General features: G+C 42.0%; 2 protein-coding genes across 2 annotated transcripts in view; both read left to right on the forward strand.

Annotated features, from left to right (window-relative positions):
• Window positions 1-5,392, forward strand: part of LOC311112990 (B-cell scaffold protein with ankyrin repeats-like) — a gene marked incomplete at both ends in the record, with an annotated part of 118,200 nt that extends 112,808 nt beyond the window's left edge. Inside the window, one exon of the mRNA XM_084156114.1 lies at window positions 5,216-5,392. Within this exon, the coding sequence (XP_084012240.1) occupies window positions 5,216-5,392 (177 nt within the window). The remainder of the gene's footprint in view (window positions 1-5,215) is intronic.
• Window positions 5,393-10,894: 5,502 nt separating this feature from the next.
• On the forward strand, window positions 10,895-20,254 carry LOC311112991 (NXPE family member 3-like; the record flags this gene model as incomplete). Its single annotated transcript, XM_084156115.1, has 5 exons — window positions 10,895-10,987; window positions 11,101-11,858; window positions 12,016-12,086; window positions 12,177-12,398; window positions 19,704-20,254. 5 exons carry the CDS (start codon window positions 10,895-10,897, stop codon window positions 20,252-20,254), a joined length of 1,695 nt encoding a protein of 564 aa, XP_084012241.1.
• Window positions 20,255-20,814: the final 560 nt, after the last annotated feature.

The following is a 20,814-nucleotide window of genomic DNA, read 5'->3' on the forward strand; positions in this document are numbered from 1 at the left end:
CTTAAAGACAGGAAGCAAACCAAAAAGTGGAGCAAAACGAAAACAAGGAAGATCAGATAAGGGATTGTTTATTTAGAAATCAAAATAGGGAGCGCCAACTAAAGGTGTTAACCCTCCACATCTCTCAAGCCCACTGGACCAGCCACTCTTAAATAGCACCTGGGCCAGCGCAGGTGAAACACCTTCCCACTAACGAGATGACAACCAGCACAGGTGTAACACATACTGACTAACGAAGCGACACCAATCGGTGCGCCCTACGTGCTAACGTCCATCCTCGAAATATAAATGGAAAAACCAAAGCCTGTAACATAAGGCTTGTCATGTTTTCCCCCAGAATTGATCATTATAATGATAAGTACTGTTATCATTATTAGTATTGGTGTAATTATCCACTTGATCTACATTATCATAGGTAGGTTACTTCCAAATGAAATACACAAAAACAAATTGCATCTCCATAATGCAACAGCGACTCTCCTAAAATTCCTTCACCTCTCTATCTCTAGGTGGTGTGTACTTCAATGACTGCCTCGTCCAGCTCTTCATCCCTAGCTACCTATTAGTGATTGGATGTTTGGCTCTGGTCCTGATGTTACTGGTTATGATTGCCTTCATGCAGAGGACCAAAACTGAAGAGCAAAACTTCTGCTTCATGTTCTGCACAGGGGTGTGTGTGATCATTCTGATCTGCTGGATCATAACAGGTGTGTGAGAGCCCCAATCCAGAAACACGTGGACCTTTTTGAACTACTTTTTACATTTATATTTTTCTTAAGATAATCACAGATTTGTATGTGGTTGGAAATACCAGCAAGGAAGGAAGGAAGCATTTCTAATGTGACGGAAAAGGGCCATGTCTTTCTCCTACTTGTGTCATAACATTCACAACATGTATCTAATTATACATTTATTTTAATTCCAAACACTTTGTCTACTACATTCCTGCAATAATTGGCTGTTGAGAGTGACTTTTTTTCATGGAAATTCACTACAAAGCTGTATTCATTTTCCAAAACAAGCTACAACCAGACCTTCAGCAACAGGAGCTACAAACAGACAATCACCAAACCAACTACTTCAACAAAACTCTATACCTGTTTGCTTTCACTACCTGTGTGCTGTGGATTGTGGTGATTTGCCCACCACAGTAGTCTCCATCTGCTTTAGTGTCTAGTCATCTGTCTATGGAAAAACCCTTTCAGTGTAAACTTCAACAACTAAAACTAGATATAGGTATGTAGAGAATATAATGGACCTATAAGTTTAAATAATATCATCTTTGAGGACTAACAATCACCAAAATAAAAGATAGACAGGGATAATTGAAAATTCCCAAAACAATGAATTTAGCAGTATGGATTTTGTTATTAATAATAATAATAATAATAATAATAATAATAATAATAAAGGATTAATATACAGTACCAGTCAAATGTTTGGACACACCTACTCATTCCAGGGTTTATCTTTATTTTTACTATTTTCTACATTGTAGAATAATAGTGAAGACATCAAAACTATGAAATAACACATACGGAATCATGTAGTAACCAAAAAAGTGTTAAACAAATCAAAATATATTTTATATTTGAGATTCTTCAAAGTAGCCACCCTTGATTTCAAGAAATCTGGTTTACAAAAACATTTTCCAAACAGGGAGAATATCATTCAGCACAGAAGCAGAGAATAATGTTTAATTCGTCTCCTCTAAATCAGGCCCTTATATTCTAATTACATAGCACCAAATGTACTGTAAACACCGGCCTGAGAGGCTTGTAGGAAGTAAAAACAAAAGATAGTGATGTTGTCATTACCCATAATCACACAGTGTTCACAGATACAATACAACATTGGTGTGTGCTTTGCCCAGTCTAGTTTAATCATTAACATTCAAGTCTTTAATTTTAATTTTAATTTTGTTAATGTATTCTTTCTTAAACTCAATTGTTGGTTAAGGGCTTCTAAGTAAGCATTTCACTGTAAGGTCTACACCTGTTGTATTCGGCGCATGTGACAAATACAATTTGATTTGATTTGATTTGATTTAGAGACCTGATCTCACACTTTTACATTTACATTTTTACATTTACGTCATTTAGCAGACGCTCTTATCCAGAGCGACTTACAAATTGACCTAGTAACCTCAACCTTGGATATGATTGTACCTTTCCACCGTCCAATCAACATCGTCCGGTTCGGTTGTTCTACTATTAAATTCCCGCATTAAATAGTATTTTTACTAAACAATAAAAAGATTGCAGCAGACAACCTAGTCAATCGGTAGCAGTTATTTTGGTCCGTCTTCGCTATAAGGATTGTGTGGCTTAATCAGGTAACGGAGGACTACACATGATACATTATGCATGTATGAACAATACAAGTTGATTTCAAGAAATATAAATGGAAGGTTAAAGTACAATACTGAAATCACTCCACCATTTCCTGGTTGCTTGGATTATTAACTGATCGCCTAGTTTCAGTTTATGTGACAAAACAAGTATAGTGTAGAGAATAATTGTACAATTTAAACTGCTGTGAAATATCTGTTCAATAGCCAATAATGATGTATAGAGTTATGTATAGCCTCTTTAAAGGGAAAGTTTCACCCAAATTACAAACAAACCACTATCTCCAAATGTTAACTTTTTATTATTTGTGTGTGCCCAAAATCCAATGTAAATCAGTATCCCATATATTAGCATGTTTTGCGTTTCATGTCCAAATTATACCAACATTTGTAAAATGGATTGTGTTGCTCAATAATGTTACTTGTTAGATGATTTCAACATGAAACATGAAGGGTTGGGGTCAAATTTACCATAGCTGCCCTATCCTACCCAATGATAATGTAGGTCAAACTTTGTTTGTTTGCGAATTGCACATTGAAAGACAGAGGGTAACAAAATCCTCAAACACACGACTTGTAAGTGTCACTTACAACTCTAACCAAACTTAGTTTCTTAATCATAGTTTTTTTTATATGCGTGTGAACGAGCGTGCTTATGCTAGAAATAGAATGCATGGGAGTGAATGAGAGAAAAACTACGTGAGTGGCCACGAGCATATACTGTAGCTTGTCAAATTAGGAAGCAAGTCTGTTGTGTATTGATATTCTAGTTTTGTCCCTTTAGGGCACCTGTAACCCCCATTGCTTACCTACGTTGAAATGCTTGGAATGTTCTTCCTGTGAAACGCATTAAAACAATGCCCACGTTAATTTCTACTCCCGTCTCATGTCCTGTCCTTATATTAGTTGTATAAGTAATACAGTGTGCTATACAACAAAACTGACGACGAGGAAGAAACGTTCTCACGTTTGTGCTCATCGTCTTCCGCAGAAAGTCTGAGTTAAATTCGTTATATATTTTTTCTTCTCGCTGTAGAAAGACGCAAACATAACGTGGAGCTAGCCAGTCGAGTGATGCTAGCTAGCCTTTGATGTCACCGCAACGAGAGCCTCGAGGGATAGGAAGAGTTTCGCTGCGGGAGAAAGTGAAGTCATCGTGAGTTAAAAGAAAGAAAAATAAACCGAAAATGTCTGCATTGATTGGAAATATAGGACCATTTGATGAATCTGTGGAACAATGGAGTTCTTACACAGAACGTTTTGAGTACTTTGTGTTGGCAAATGGAATTAAAGCAGAAGTCGTTGTGCCAACATTTTTGACAGTTATGGGATGAAAAACATTATATCTTCTGCGCAGCCTAGTAACGCCTGAAAAACCTGGGGATAAATCATATGATGAAATTGTGGCTACCTTAAAAGGACATTATTCTCCCAAACCACTGATAAGAGATTCCGGTTTCATAAGAGAAATCAAGAAGAGGGGGAATCAATCTCACAGTTTGTGTCTGTATTGAAACAGTTATCTGAACACTGTGAATTTGGGCGATCAATAAGTGACACTATACGTGCTAGGTTAGTGTGTGGCATGCACAGCGAGGCAATTCAGAAACACCTTTTGACTGAGAGTAACTTAACATTGCAGAGAGCAATAGAAGTGAGTACGTCAATGGAAATGGCACAACAGCTAAGTGCATCGACCAAAGTACATAAGGTGTCTATGGAGTTAAAAAACAAGGCAGGAGGTGAGAAGCCATGCTATCGCTGTGGGAAACCAGGTCACCAAGCAGAGGAGTGTTGGTGCAAAGACTTAGACTGCAGAAGTTGTGGTAAAAAGGGTCACATTGAACGTGCATGTAAAAACAAAAATACACAATCAAACAAAAGTACTGAACAAAGGAAAAGCGACTTCAGGAAGTACAAAAAGAAAGTGCATAAAATGGAGCACACAGAGGATGAACAAAGTGATACCCTGTCTGAAGGGGAAGAATGTTTGCATGTTATGTCAATTTCAGACAATGGATACGGGTACTGGGTGACACCGCCACTGGATGGAAACGCAGTGCGGATGCAAGTGGACACTGGAGCAGCCATATCTTTGCTGTCTGAGGCTGTATACAAGGAGAAACTACATCACCTCACAATACAGCCCACAAAGATGACGCTGAAAACATACACTGGTGAGATTGTTCCAGTGAGAGGAAGCGTGACTGTTACAGTGGAGCTCAACAAACAGAAGGTAAAGCTACCACTCTACATTGTGAAAGGCAACCATCCAGCATTGCTAGGACGCACGTGTCTGGAAAAGATCAAACTAAACTGGCAGGAAATTCACATGGTTGCAAAAGAGGACACAAACCTACAAGGGATATTGAGGAAACACGCGGATGTGTTCAAAGGAGAACTTGGCAGTATGAAGGACATAACAGTTCAACTGACCGTGAAACCAGACAGCAAGCCAAAATGCTTCAAAGCTAGACCTGTCCCATACGCCATAAAACCAAAAGTTGAAATTGAGCTAATCAGACTAGTCGAGAGTGGAGTATTGGATCCAGTGAATGTTAGTGAATGGGCTACACCCATTGTTCCAGTCATAAAAAAGATGGATCACTCAGACTCTGTGGTGATTTCAAAGTCACCATTAACCCAGTCTTGACTGCTGAAAAATATCCACTACCCCTCATTGACGACCTCTTTTCTGGTTTAGCTGGAGGACAAAAATTCAGTAAGATAGACTTATGTCAGGCCTATCTACAGATGCATGTGGACCAAGAGTCACAAGAACTGTTGACCATAGTGACTCACAAAGGACTGTACAGGTACCGGAGGCTTCCTTTTGGAATCACCTCAGCTCCGGCCTTGTTTCAGAGAGCTATGGACCAGATACTGAGCGGGCTCACTGGGGTCCAATGTTACCTTGGTGATCTACTCATCACCGGCAAAGACGAGCAGGAGCACCTGAGAAACCTGAACGCTACACTACAGAGATTGGAGGAGTACGGTCTGAGGGTCCGGAAGGACAAATGCCTTCTGTTGAGTACCTAGGCCACGTCATCGACAGTTCGGGGCTCCACAAGGCGCCATCGAAGGTGAAGGCCGTTGCAGAAGCTCCATCCCCACAGAACGTGAGTCAGCTGAGATCATTCTTAGGACTACTGACATACTACGCAAAGTTTGTGCCAAACCTAGCTAACATGTTAAAGCCACTGCATGAGCTTTTGAACAAAACCAAACAGTGGAAGTGGACAGACAGATGTGAGGAGGCCTTCAAGAAAGTGAAAACAGCCTTAGCTCAGTCAGAGGCCCTAACCCACTTCAACCCCAACTTGCCATTACAGTTGGCATGTGATGCATCGCCTTATGGCGTTGGTGCGGTTGTCTCACACATCATGCCATCAGGTGAAGAAAGGCCAATTGCTTTCGCATCACGGACCTTAAGTAAAGCCGAGAGCAATTATGCACAGATAGAGCGTGAAGCACTCGCCATTGTGTTTGGAGTTAAGAAATGTCATCAGTTTCTGTTTGGCCGACGGTTCACACTACTGACGGACCATAGACCCCTCACCTCCATCTTTGGTCCCCACACCGGCATTCCGTCGCTGGCAGCCAGCCGCATGCAGCGATGGGCGTTATTGTTATCTGCTCACCAGTACGATATCAAGTACAGAAGGTCTGAGCAGCACTGCAATGCAGATGGCCTCTCAAGGCTTCCCTTACCTGTCGCACACACTGAGCACTCCCAGGCTGAAATCTTCTACTTCAAGGAAGTGACGAACGCCCCAGTTACATCTGTCCAAGTGAAAAGTTCACCCACACTGATCCAGTGATGTCTGAGGTCGTGGACATTGTCACTTGTGGAAAAGAAGGAGAGATGTCGGACAGCCTACAACCTTACCTAGTGAGGAGAAACGAGCTCACAGTTCAGTTTTGATGCTTGCTATGGGGTTTTCGAGTCATCATACCGCTGCCACTGAGAAGGCAGGTGCTTGAAGAACTCCATTCAGGGCACTGTGGCATGGTACGAATGAAGGAGATTTCCAGATCTGGATGCAGCTATCGCAGACAAGGTCAAGTCATGTTCTGCATGTCAAAAGATGAGGAACATGCCTCAGCTAGCGCCACTATACCCATGGGACTTCCCAGAGGAGCCTTGGCAGCGAGTCCACATAGACTATGCAGGCCCACTGGAGGATCGTATGGTGTTAGTCGTAGTTGACGCACACAGCAAATGGCCTGAAGTCACAGTGATGAAGAGCACCTCAGCGGAGAGAACCATCGAAGAGCTACGGTCAATTTTCAGTCGCTTCGGCTTGCCAAAGCAACTCGTTAGTGATAATGGCCCCCAACTGGTGTCTGAAGAGTTCCGGTCATTCATGGAAGCAAATGGAATTCAGCACATCAAGTCAGCACCGTATCACGCTGCAACGAACGGCCTCACTGAAAGGTTTGTCCAAACGATGAAGCAAGCTTTAAAATCATCACAAGGGAACGGCTCCCTCAATAGGCGTCTAAACACCTTCCTGTTAACCTACAGAAACACTCCCCACGCTACAACCAAAGTGGCACCCGCGTCAGCCATGATGAAAAGACAGCTTTGTACGCGACTCGACCTCCTGAGACCTCCAAAGACGAGACAGGTTGTATAGACGCAACAGAGAGCACAGGTGGAGAGACGGAGCAAAGCAAAAGACAGAAGCTTCATAGCTGGAGAGAGAGTTCTTGCTCGGAACTACTGCAAAGGTCCAAAGTGGATGAGTCATCAAAGGTAAAGGAGGAGGAATATGTTGTGTATTGATATTCTAGTTTTGTCCCTTTAGGGCACCTGCAACCCCCCCTTGCTTACCTACGTTGAAATGCTTGGAATGTTCTTCCTGTGAAACGCATTAAAACAATGCCCACGTTAATTTCTACTCCCGTCTCATGTCCTGTCCTTATATTAGTTGTATAAGTAATACAGTGTGCTATACAACAAAGTCTATTTTTCTCGCCTCTACGCGGAGCAATGCTGGTAAAATTAGCTAATAAATTGTGCACTGTTTGTGCATTGTTACCTCTGGAATTCTGAAATGTAATGTTAGAAAGTGTCTATTTAGTGTTGATAAGTTTAACTGCAAGCCAGCATTAATCAAATCAAATCAAATCAAATTTTATTGGTCACATGCGCCGAATACAACAGGTGCAGACATTGCAGTGAAATGCTTACTTACAGCCCTTAACCAACAGTGCATTTATTTTAAACAAAAAAAGTAAGAATAAAACAACAACAACAAAAAAGTGTTGAGAAAAAAAGAGCAGAAGTAAAATAAAGTGACAGTAGGGAGGCTATATATACAGTAAAATAAAGTGACAGTAGGGAGGCTATATATACAGGGGGGTACCGTTGCAGAGTCAATGTGCGGGGGCACCGGCTAGTTGAGGTAGTTGAGGTAATATGTACATGTGGGTAGAGTTAAAGTGACTATGCATAAATACTTAACAGAGTAGCAGCAGCGTAAAAAGGATGGGGTGGGGGGGCAGTGCAAATAGTCCGGGTAGCCATGATTAGCTGTTCAGGAGTCTTATGGCTTGGGGGTAGAAGCTGTTGAGAAGTCTTTTGGACCTATAGGCTATAGTGTTAATGAAAAAACATTGTAGCAATGCATAAATGCAACTACAGTATAACTGTTGTTGCTTACAGACAATTTTATCAAAAGGTTCAAACAAAGTGGATGGGTATTGAGTGAATCAAATCTTGTCTAGAGATTGAGTGGATCATTTGTATAAAGGGAATTAGAGGAACTGTTATGATCTTCCCTACTTTGCTAAGTAAAGTTGTATGGCAAAACATTTTATTGGGCTGTATAGGCTATGGTTTATCTGACAAATGTGCTACCTATTTGAAAACAATGCAGCCTACTGTGCAATGCAGTTTTAAGAAAAATAAGAGTTAAGAAAATATGTACTAAATAAACTAAAGTAAGAAAGTAACACAATAAAATAACAATAACGAGGCTATATACAGGGGGTACCGGTACCGAGTCAATTTGCGGGGGTACAGGTTAGTCGAGGTAATTGAGGTTATATGTACATGTAGGTAGGGGTAAAGTGACTATGCATAGATAATAAACAGCGAGTAGCAGCAGTGTAAAAAAACGGGGGGTCAATGCAAATAAGCCGGGTAGCCATTTTATTAACTGTTCAGCAGTCTTATGGCTTGAGGGTAGAAGCTGTTAAGGAGCCTTTTGGACCGAGACTTGGCGCTCTGGTACCGCTTGCCGTGCAGTAGCAGAGAGAACAGTCTATGACTAGGGTGGCTGGAGTCTGACCATTTTTAGGGCCTTCCTCTGACACCGCCTGGTATAGACGATGGCAGGAAGCTTAGCCCCAGTGATGTACTGGGCCATATGCACTACCCTCTGTAGCGCCTTGCGGTCAGATGCCGAGCAGTTGCCATACCAGGCAGTGATGCAACCAGTCAGGATGCTCTCGATGGTGCAGCTGTAGAACTTTTTGAGGATCTGAGGACCCATGCCAAATCTTTTCAGTCTCCTGAGGGGGAATTGGCATTGTCGTGCCCTCTTCACGACTGTCTTGGTGTGTTTGGACCATGATAGTTTGTTGGTGATGTGGACACCAAGGAACTTGAAGCTCTCGACCTGCTCCACTACAGCCCAGTTGATGTGAATGGCCCTCCTTTTCATGTAGTCCACAATCATCTCCTTGATCACGTTGAGGGAGAGGTTGTTGTTCTGGAACCACACTGCCAGGTCTCTGACCTCCTCCCTATAGGCTGTCTCATCGTTGTCGGTGATCAGGCCTACTACCGTTGTGTCGTCTGCAAACTTAATGATGGTGTTGGAGTCGTGCTTGGCCACATAGTCGTGGGTGAACAGTGTCTAGTGCAATAGAGATTGTGTCATCTGTGGATCTGTTGGGGCGGTATGCGAATTGGAGTGGGTCTAGGGCAGGGTTCTTCAATTCCGGTCCTGGAGGGCCGAAACACCTCTGTTTTTCATCCTCTCCTTCTAATCAGGGGCTAATTCAGACCTGGGACACCAGGTGAGTGCAATTAACTACCAGGTAGAAATAAAAAACAGAAGTGTTTCGGCCCTGGTCTAGGGTTTCTGGGATGATGGTGTTGATGTGAGCCATGACCAGCCTTTCAAAGCACGTCATGGCTGCAAACGTGAGCGCAATGGGTCGGTACTCATTTAGGCAGGGTACAACTGTTTATAATGTAGTGTTCACATTTACATTGGTGAACACTATGCTGTCTATGTGAATTATCGCTTGCTACTCTCTCACAAGCAAATTCATGCTATGACGGACATCCCTTGTGTGATTTGGGCTTAAATGAATGAAAGTTCCAAAGTCCTACCAGTTTTTGTGCAAAACTGTTTCCATGCAACCAGTTTTGAACAAATCATATTTTTAAATGTTTTACTTCCTTAGCTAGCTTGAATGAACTCATCTGACATCATTACATTTAGAACATTCAAGACTGACTGTGTTCATGTCCATGTAGTCTGTGTCATCTTCCAGGTCTATGTGCTTCTCTCACAATGGACTGTAAAGGTGCTTACCTGTGTTCTCGACTCTTGCCATGTGGCGTCACAAGTGTTATTTTGCTGGGAGACCTCCAGTCTCCCCCACCAGCAGCCAGAGGCTATAGGCTAGATCAATGGGTCATTCACTTCATTTTAATACAGCATGAAATCACAAGATAATATTGTTGGAGAAAAATAATGTTTAATCAGCTTGTTTAACCAGTGTACCATCTGATTTGTATAACTGAACATTGGATTGTAACACGACCCCAAAATAAGCTCACTAATGTTAGGCTGTAGTAACACGAAGCAGCTTTCCTGCAACTTTAGTTGCTTGCAACTAACTATGTTGCATTTGGATTGCTTCATGTACCACCCCAAGCAACTAATAAGCAATTTATCTGCATCTTGGTTGCATCCAGTTGCAAAAACGTCTACTTTGTGCAACTAGTTGCAAGCAACAGCCAATCAAAACAAATGCTTTTGTCACCTGATACAGTTGTCTCCGACCCAGTTGTCATGTCAGCACAGCTGTCAATGTTTCAGGAACAGCAATCAAGTTGAATAGAAGAGACATTATCCTAATGGGAGCTGTAAATAAATATTGTCATCATGGCAAGTCATGGTTTATATACATGGTTTAGTAGTCAATAAATGTAATGTTTTTGGTGAGGCTAGTGTTGCACGAAGGTTGTTATAGTATTTTTACAAGAGGATCAACTTTGTTTTCTGCTCGCTTGCGTTCGAAAGGGGTAAAGCTATAGTCATATGGAAAAATATGAAATAAAGATGACATTCTTAATCTGGTGTGCCTCGGCCAGGTCAACTGGAATTTGTATGGGGTCTAGTCTAGGTCTGATAAACGCACACCGTGTTTTGGGAAATCAAATACAGCCAAGGTAAATGGAGAAATCATGTTAAGTTGTATTTTAAGGGGAACATCCACATGCTATGCAAACAGAGTAGATGAACAGTAACCAGCTTCTATATGTCAATATAAGGGGGACTGGAGACTGGGGCCATGTGGAAGTGCCTGTCCAAATATGTCTGCATCTTTCTCCTGCTGACCCTGTCAGGCCTCTTCTTCCTGTTCCGCAACATCAACATTCTGGAGGTGAGGAGGAAAGTGATCTTCCCCCAATACAAGTCCAAGCTTACTTCCATCACAATCTACCTGCATTAGCCTACCACCCTTTCCCCCTTAGTGACCTCTACTCTCATCCACAGTGGAAGTTGGACCTATGCATCTGGGACATATGCAGCGTCCACTCAGAGGGCCCTCCTCTCCTGGACCACAAGCAAAGCTGTAACCACCTGGGCCAGGAGCGCACACCTGAGGAGGCTCTGGAGGAGCATTACCTCCTGGAGTCCATTGCCTGGCCAGAGCCTCCGCCTCGGCCCACGCCTACACCCCTGGAACAGACCAGTGACCCTGCACACAGCCTGTTTGTAATGCTGCCGGCAGTTGGTGGGAGAGAGTGGCATGTGGGGGACCAGCTGGAGTTTCTGGTCCTTATGAAAGATTTCCAGGGACGTCCCAAGAGCCATGGTGGGGACTTCTTGCTGGCTCGGCTGCACTCCCCAAAGCTGGGGGCGGGCGTTGCAGGACAGGTGGTGGACCACCAGAATGGGACCTACTCTGCCATTTTTCTGTTACTGTGGGAGGGGTCCGTACGAGTGGAGGTGACACTGGTTCATCCTAGTGAGGCTGTTCATGTTCTACGAAACTTACGTGAGGAACGGCCCGACCGGGTGCTTTACAAGAGCCTGTTCCGCTCTGGATTACTTTCTGAGACCACCATGTGTAACATTTGCCTACCGACCAACCAGCAGCCGCTGTGCAATTACACAGACCCCCACACGGGTGAACCCTGGTACTGCTACCAGCCCAAGCAGCTGCTGAGCTGTGACACACGGATCAACCACTTCAGGGCAGGCTACCAGAAAGATCTGATAACCGACAAAGAAGCACTGCTCTTCCAGAGGTTAGTGTGGGGTAAAAAAGAGTGTGTGTGGGAATGAGCGTATGTTTGACCTTGGACCTATGCAGCATTTCTTCCAATATACAATTACAGAGTGTGGTTCAGGTGATTGTTATTGCTTTCTTTTAAAACATTTAAAATGATTCTCTAACTTTTTCAGTGGCGTAAACCTCAAAACACATATTCATGCCAAGGGGTCTGACAGTGTCACTGTGCTGCCTAAGAAGAAAGGTAAAATAAATTGTTGCAGTGTGAAGACAAATCTGAGAGTGTCTGTAAAGTGATGGTAGCTGTTGCATCATGTCTCCTCTCGTATTTCAGACAAACCTGAGGTGGAAAGCAGCCGTGCAAAGGCAGCGCCTGTCAGGACCACTCCCTCTGGGTATTACTTCCAAGGGTCATGGCAGTCACTGGGTGGTGTCGTGATGCGCCAGTTTAATGATCCCACTGCCATTACTCAGTGTTTGAAGGGCAAGGTGGTGTACATGTATGGAGACTCCACCGTTAGACAGTACTATGAGTTCCTCACCAGCTTCTTGCCAGGTGAGTGCTGTTTGCCAAACCTATTACATCTCACACTCAGCTGTCTCAGGTGCGTTCATATTCTCTCTCTAGATCAGTTTATGCAGGGCTGTTGTGGAGCGGGTCGAGAGTCTCAAGTTCCTTGGCGTCCACATCACTAATGACCTAACATGGTCCACACACACCCGCACAGTCTTGAAGAGGGCACGGCAGCACCTCTTCCCCCTCAGGAGGTTGAAAAGATTTGGCATGGGCCCTCGGATCCTCAAAAAGTTATACAGCTGCACCATCAAGAGCATCTTGACTGGCTGCATCATCACATGGTATGGCAAATGCGGACAGCCCAGTACATCACTGGGGCCGAGCTCCATTCCATCCAGTACCTCTATATCAGGCGGTGTCAGAGGAAGGGCCGAAAAATTGCCAAAGACTCCAACCACCCAAGCCATAGACTGTTCATTCTGCTACCGTCCAGCAAACGGTATCGGAGCATCGGCTCTCGGACCAACAGACTCTGAGACAGCTTCTACCCCCAAGTCATAAGACTGCTGAGTGGCCAGACTGCTAAATAGTCAATAAATGGTACCCTAACTATCTGCACTGACTCAATTCTTCACTGACCCTACGCACACTCACTAGACTATATATACACACACACCATATACACACTCACTAGACTATATACACAAACCATGTGCACACTCACTAGACTATATACACAAACCATATACACACTCACTCACACAGACTACATTGACACTCCCACACAAAACCCACACACATTCACATACACTACATATGCACACACACACAGACTGACACAACACAAACAAACATATATACACATTACACTAACGCAAACTCACACACACACATTTTCTACAATCATCATTTGCTGCTGCTGCTCTGTTCTTTATTTTACTCTTATTATTATCTATCCTGATGCCTAGTCACTTTACCTTGCCTTCTTGTACATACTGTATCTACCTCAAATACCTTGTACCTCTGCACATTGACCTGGTACTGGTACTCCCTGTATATAGTGTAGCTCCATTCTTGTGTACTTTATTTTACAGTTTTTTACAATCACTTTGGCACTAATTTCAGAACATTGACGTCATTTTTCAAAACTCTAAACGGTCATCACTTGTAACACAGGCTGTCCAATGTTCAAAACATTGCATTGTGCATTCATATCTTTAAAGAAATCTTGCACTTGCACAATCATTGGTTCAAAAAACAAATGTATTGTGAAATACCAATGACATTTTAATTTAGATCACCCACACACAAGCAACCGATAGTTTCACTGTGTCATTGTTCGTACAATCATTAAATATTGTAGTACAAAATAGGTGATACATGTTTCATTATGGTACTACATGTAAATACATCCCTGTAAAAGTACTGCAGTAGTAGAGAGAATACCACAGACACAGTGGAATCATTGAACAAAATCTGAAATATATTGATGAAAAACAATACAGTACTGTAAAACATTAAATGCAGTGTTCCTCAACTTGCTTGCTTGTACTGTAAAAAGCAAAACATAGGAGTGATTACTGTACTTCTACATTTTCATCAACTCTGTCTTGTGGATTTGGCCACAGGTTCTCATCTACATCACAATGGATGTTTTCATTAGCCAAACATCTTGGAAAAAACCTTGGCGAATCCAGGCCTGACACTGGTCTGCCGTGATGTCATTGCATGCGTCATCCATGGCCTGGAGAAGAGTGACTTGTTCATGAGGGCGCCTATCATAAACCTTCCATCTCCATGTGGAGAAAAATTCCTCAATCGGGTTAAGGAAAGGAGTGTATGGGGGTAAATACAGGGTGGTAAATTGTGCATGGGCCTGAAACCATGGTGGAACCTGACATTATCCCACACAATGACATAGGTCACGCCATCATCTCTACAGACCTGATCGAGCTCATCAAGGAAGGTTACAAGGAGAGCTGCATTATATGATCCAATACGAGGTCTGCGTCCCACCACACCATCTTCTGATATAGCCGCACACATGGTAATGTTGGCCCCACGTTGTCCAGGTACTTGGATGGTTGCCCGCTGGCCAATGAAATTCTGACCTCTCCTCCTTGTCTTGGCCAGGTTAAAGCCTGCCTCATCCAAATATATGAATTTGTGATGGCTGTCATCAGCATCCATCCTTTTGAAAGAAATCCAGCCTTCTTGAAACTGAACATACCTGAACATACTCAGTCCTCATTTGCTTAACTCTGTCTGCATTTCTTTCAAAAGGCACACGGTATAGTTGCTTTAAAGACACCTGGTGCCTTTTCAGCATGCGTGCAATAGTCGGCAAACCACATTGTTAAACATGTCTTTATTGTCCAAGATATGCTGGCGAATTTCTGTAAGGCGAATATCATTTCTGGCCCGAACCTAATCGACCACAGTCTGCTCTTGTTGGTCAGTCAGAATTTTGCCTCTGCCTCCCCTATTTGGCCTAGTCTCAATTCTACAGGGAACACTACAGTAAGAAGACACTTGGTCACATCACCTACTCTGTGATACACATTGGTATGCAGTCATTTGACAAATGAGAGTAGCATAATGTGTAGTGCATGCTGACGACTTACCGGTTCTCATTGTGGAAAGTTCTGATTATTGAGGCCACGGTTGACCTTCTGAGGTTTGGTTGTATCATTGTAGCCGCCTCAGTCATTGTCATGCCATGATTTATGACATGGTCTACAACTATTGCACGGATTTCATTGGACACTTGCTGTTGCTGCTGCTGTCTTGGTCCGTGGCCTTGTCCTCTACCACGTTCCCCCACACCTCTCAAACGAGGCCCACGACCACCTCTCAGAAGGGGTGCTTGTCCCCTGCCATTCCTTTGACCAACACATCTTCCTCGTCTTCCTCCCACCACTGCTTGACCTCTATTGTGACCTGGATCACCTGCCGGCTCCATGTTACAGTACGTATCGCTATGTTGTTGCAAGTGGATCCCAATCAATTCTTTATATACTCGTTCCACAATGTGAAATCAATCATCAGTAACGAGTTGGCAGAATTTGACAAGCAATTACAAGGGCCTGCATCCATACAGTGCAGTACTGTCAATACTGTAAATAGTCTGAAAAGGTGGTGCATGGGACCATATAAAACGGTGTCTGATAAGGAATGATGATGAAATATTACATCCATAGATAATGTAGTCTAATTGGTTCATGCTCCACACTAATTGGTGACAATGAATCTCGTTATCTTGAAACTTTCATGATCTAAACATGGAATATTGTTTGTCTGTTTCCATACAACTATGCATTAAGAGTTATTCAACAGTTACTTATCATTTTGAGCAGTTGTATCAATTGATAATTGGATAATTGTAATGAAATGAATAGACACTCATCTGAAATGTAATGTGTGAATTGCCTTTTGAAATAGTAGTACTTTGATGTTAAGTTATGTCATATTGAACACGTGATTTTTGTTAAATGAACAAATGATCTTAGTTTTATGTGTATTGTATCCAAGCAATTGAAAAAAGTGTTAGAGTTTTGAAAAATGTGCATTTTGATCATTGGTTGTGAGTTTTGTGTCTAGAGTTTTGAAAAATGACATCAAGGTTCTGAAATTAGTGCCAAAGTGATTGTAAAAAACTGTATTCCTTGTGTTACTATTTCATTTTTATTTTTTAACTCTGCATTGTTGGGAAAGGCTCGTAAGCAAGCATTTCATGGCAAAGTCTACACCAGTTGTTTTCGGCGTATGTGACAAATAAAACAGTATTTTATTTTATTTCATTTATACCTGGTTCTAACATGCGTCCGTTGGCCATGTTCTCGGCCATATTCTGATTGTGCCCACATGTCGACAGGTGTAGACAATCAAAAGACGCATTGTGATCTGGTTGTGATTAGATCTTCCTGACCACCTCCGGAGGTAGTCAAAGACGCATCTGTAAACGAATCCAGACAACTAAAGGGTATACAGTGTCTTCAGAAAGTATTCATAACCCTTGACTTCTTCAATATTTTGTTGTGTTACAGCCTGGTTTCAAAATGGATTAAATAGATTTTTTCTCTCAACCATCTACACACAATACCCCATAATGTCAAAGTGAAAATATGTTTTTAGAAATGTTTGCAAATGAAATACAGAAATATCTGTATTCACACCCCTGAGTCAATACTATGTAGAATCACCTTTGGCAGCGATTACAGCTGTGAGTCTTTCTGGGTAAGTCTCTTAAGAGTTTTCCACACCTGGATTGTGCAACATTTGCCCATTATTCTCTTCAAAATTCTTCAAGCTCTGTCAAATTGGTTCTTGATCATTGGTAGCCATAGATGTTCAAGTAAATTTAAGTCAAAACTGTAACTAGGCCACTCATGAACATTCACTGTCTTCTTGATTTTTTATTTTATTTTTTATTTATTTCACCTTTATTTAACCAGGTAAACCAGTTGAGAACAAGTTCTCATTTACAACTGCGACCTGGCCAAGATAAAGCAAAGCAGTGCGATAAAAACAACAACACAGAGTTACATATGGGGTAAAACAAAACAAAGTCAAAAAAAATACAACAGAAATACATATATATACAGTGTGTGCAAATTTAGCAAGTTATGGAGGTAAGGCAATAAAATAGGCTATAGTGCAAAATAATTACAATTAGTATTAACACTGGAATGATAGATGTGCAAGAGATGATGTGCAAATAGAGATACTGGGGTACAAATGAGCAAAATAAATAACAATATAGGGATGAGGTAGTTGGGCGGGCTACCTCATTGATAAGCAACTCCAGTGTAGATTTGGCCTTGTGTTTTAGGTTATTGTCCTGCTGAAAGGTGAATTCATTCCCCAGTGTCTGGTGCAGACTGAACCACCTTTTGCCTGTGCTTAGCTCCATTCTGTGTCTTTTATATCCTGAAAAACTCCCCAGTCCTTAAAGAATACAAGAATACCCATAACAAGATGCAGCCACCACTATGCTTGAAAATATGGAGAGTGGTGTTGTATTGGATTTTACCCAAACATAACACTTTCTATTCAGGACAAAAAGTGAATTGCTTTGACAAATTTTTTGCAGTATTACTTTAGTGCCTTGCTGCAAACAGGATGCATAGTTGAATAGTTTTATTCTCTACAGGCTTCCTTCTTTTCACATTGTCAATTAGGTTAGTATTGTGGAGTAACTTCAATCTTGTTGATCCATCCTCAGTTTTCTCCTATCACAGCCATACAATTCTTTACTGTTTTAAAGTTACCATTGGCCACATGGTGAAATCCCTGAGCGGTTTCCTTCCTCTCCTACAACTGAGTTAGGAAGGATGCCTGTATCTTTGTAGTGACTGGGTGTATTGATACACCATCCAAAGTGTAATTAATAACTTCACCATGCTCAAAGGGATATTCAATGTCTGCTTTTTTTTTTAACCCATCTACCAATAGGTGCCCTTCTTTGCGAGGCATTGGAAAACCTCCCTTGTCTTTGTGGTTGAATCTGTGTTTGAAATTCACTGCTTGACTGAGGGACCTTACATATATTTGTATGTGTGGGGTACAGAGATGAGGTAGTCATTCAAAAATCATGTTAAACACTATTATTGCACACAGAGTGAGTCCATGCAACGTATTTTGTGTCTTGATAATCAAATGTGTACTCCTGAACTTGTTTAGGCTTGCCATAACAAAGGGGTTGAATACTTATTGACTCAAGACATTTCAGCTTTTCATTTTTTATTAATTTGTAAAGATTTCAAAAAACATAATTCCACTTTGACATTATGGGTTATTGTGTGTAGTCCAGTTACAAGAAAATCTCAATTTAATCAATTTAAAATGTAGGCTGTAACACAACAAAATGTGGAAAAAGTCAAGGAGTGTGAATACTTTCTGAAGGCACTTTAAATTTGTCCAATGACATGGTTGTCCCGCCCTCTCAAAAAAATCACACCGGCCAGTTGAATTAAGATCATGGTCTTCATTAGAAACCAAGTCCCTACTGGCAATCTAGTCGGATGCCACAGGCCATACCACGTCCAGCCCTGAATAAAATGGGCATATAGAAATAAAAATATTTATGAAGAGATATCGTCCCGAATGAGAGGAAAAGGGTTCTCCCGTTCCCACGTCCATTGCCAGTGCAAAATCTAATATTTGAAAACATCGTAGGCTACAGACAGGCCAAGGACTGTAAAAGCAGAATTTAAACTGAACTATACATGTATTGGGGATGCATGGGACAGAGTATGATGGAGTTGCAGCAGAACAGCATAACAAGTGTATGGCCAGGTATAATGTGTAGGCCTAATTTTCCACCTGTAGGCTACCTTTATCAGATATGAAAATAATACATTGGTATTGCAATCCTTTCCTATTTTATTCTATTCTTTAATATTCTGTGAATCTTTGAGCATTTTCCAGCTATCAGTAAAGTGCAGAAACTGATTTGTAAAGGCATGAGCGAGGCCACTGTCCAATATAATGTAGGCTTCAATATGAAGGCCTCTTTAAGCTACTATTATATTTATACTTTATTCCTTTATAAAGCCATTTGCTTTACATGCATGCTTCTTTGCACTTTTTATCAATTGCCGCTTTTATCCATGCATTTTCAGAATATGACCACTCGTCTTGCTTATCCTAATTATTGAAGTTCCGTTAACGAATTATTACTGATCAATGATTTGGCCTATACTAAACAATAATATGAAGACAACGTATGTAAACATCCATGCGTAAAGAACAACACTGTCCAGACATGTTTGGATAATGCATTGCGCCATTCAGAGATGCACTTTGTATCCTACCCTTTAACTAAATCTGTTTCTGTTTTTACTGTGTGCATTAGGACCTAAGTGTCATTGTTTATTGCAATAATTGTATTTTATACACACATCCAGATACTCAGCTCGTTTGTGTGGTGACTTTTTTAGGGATTCTCTGAATATTTATTTGTATGGCTGTGGACAGGTTGAGGTTATTGGGACAGTAGCCTATTGCGCCCAGTCTTAAATCGTTGAATAACAAATGTAGGCTGTAATGATGAGAGTATAAAGCTATTGACTATAAAAGTGTGCTGTTTTCTGTCGATTTCCACAGCTTGGGTCATAACGGGAGGTCCAAGGCAGGTTGGATTCATTTGCATACAGGGAGGGACCAGGAAATCTGGTCACAATACGGACGAAGTGGGCAGAGAAGAGACATATTTAATTAAGTGTAGACAACAAATCTCGATCAGATAGTGATCAAATCATGATCGGATGACGACAACCATGTGTAACCATAGAATATGTGACAGAAGCCATCTCGCAACATCTCCCTCTCTCTCTGTTACAGAGCTGAAGGATTTCAACCTTCGAAGTCCTGTGAAGGCAGGGCCCTTCATGGCGGTGGACATCCCCCACAATATCCTGCTAAAGTACCGCAGCCATGGCCCCCCCATCACCTGGACCCCTCTCAGCATCAGTCAGCTGCGCTATGTAGCTAATGAGCTGGATGGCCTGGCCGGGGGCTCAGACACTGTTGTAGTCATCAGCGTTTGGGCCCATTTTTGTACCTTCCCTGTGCAGGTTTACATTCGCAGACTACGCCACATTCGAAGGGCAGTGGTGCGGCTTCTGAACCGAGCTCCGGGGACTGTGGTTGTGGTGCGCTCGGCAAACCTCCGGGCCCAAAGCCTACAGGAGAGCCTCAATGTCAGCGACTGGTTTTCGCTGCAGCTGGACGAGGTGATCAAGGCCATGTTCAGGGGCCTGAATATCAAGTTACTGGATGCCTGGGAGATGACCCTTGCCCACCACCTCCCCCACAATATCCACCCACGCCCTCCGATCATTAAGAACATGATAAACGCTATCCTCTCTTGCGTCTGCCCAGTAAAGAACTAGCAGAGAAAGTTTAATTATTTCTGGCACAATTGACAAAATAACTAGCATGGGCGGAGTGTTGTCCAACTAGCTTACATGATTCATCACTTGAGCCTGCTAAATTTGTACATCTGCTAGAAAAAAGTATGTCTCAACACAGTTAAGGTTCTAAATGACAATGGCAACCTACTAGCACATCTAGTGATAGAAAGACGGCCTCAAATCAACGTGTAGCTTTTGTCCAGGCTGCGCTCTCCAAATTCCAAAGATCATACAATAAATTGCAATGAAATTGTGCCTCAAACTATTAGAGAAAATAGTTTTTTTTCATACAGTTGTGGTTTTATTCATTGTACTGTACCTCTGCTTAAAAAATAAAGGAATTAACTTTTCAATCAAATAAAGCCATTTAGAGAAATTCCTTGAAGGTGTGTGAAACTTGTGATGATGTCAGTCTTTTTGTGCCCACTTTGGTTTTAGAGAAGTGTTTGGCAGAGAGACACCAACCTAAGGGACACCTGCCCACAGGGCTCGAAAGCTGTAATGATAAGGTTTTGCTGTACCGTTGTTTCCGAGTGCCC

The sequence above is a fragment of the Coregonus lavaretus genome, assembly GCF_964263955.1.
Source record: "Coregonus lavaretus genome assembly, chromosome: 39".
Classification (NCBI taxonomy): domain Eukaryota; kingdom Metazoa; phylum Chordata; class Actinopteri; order Salmoniformes; family Salmonidae; genus Coregonus; species Coregonus lavaretus.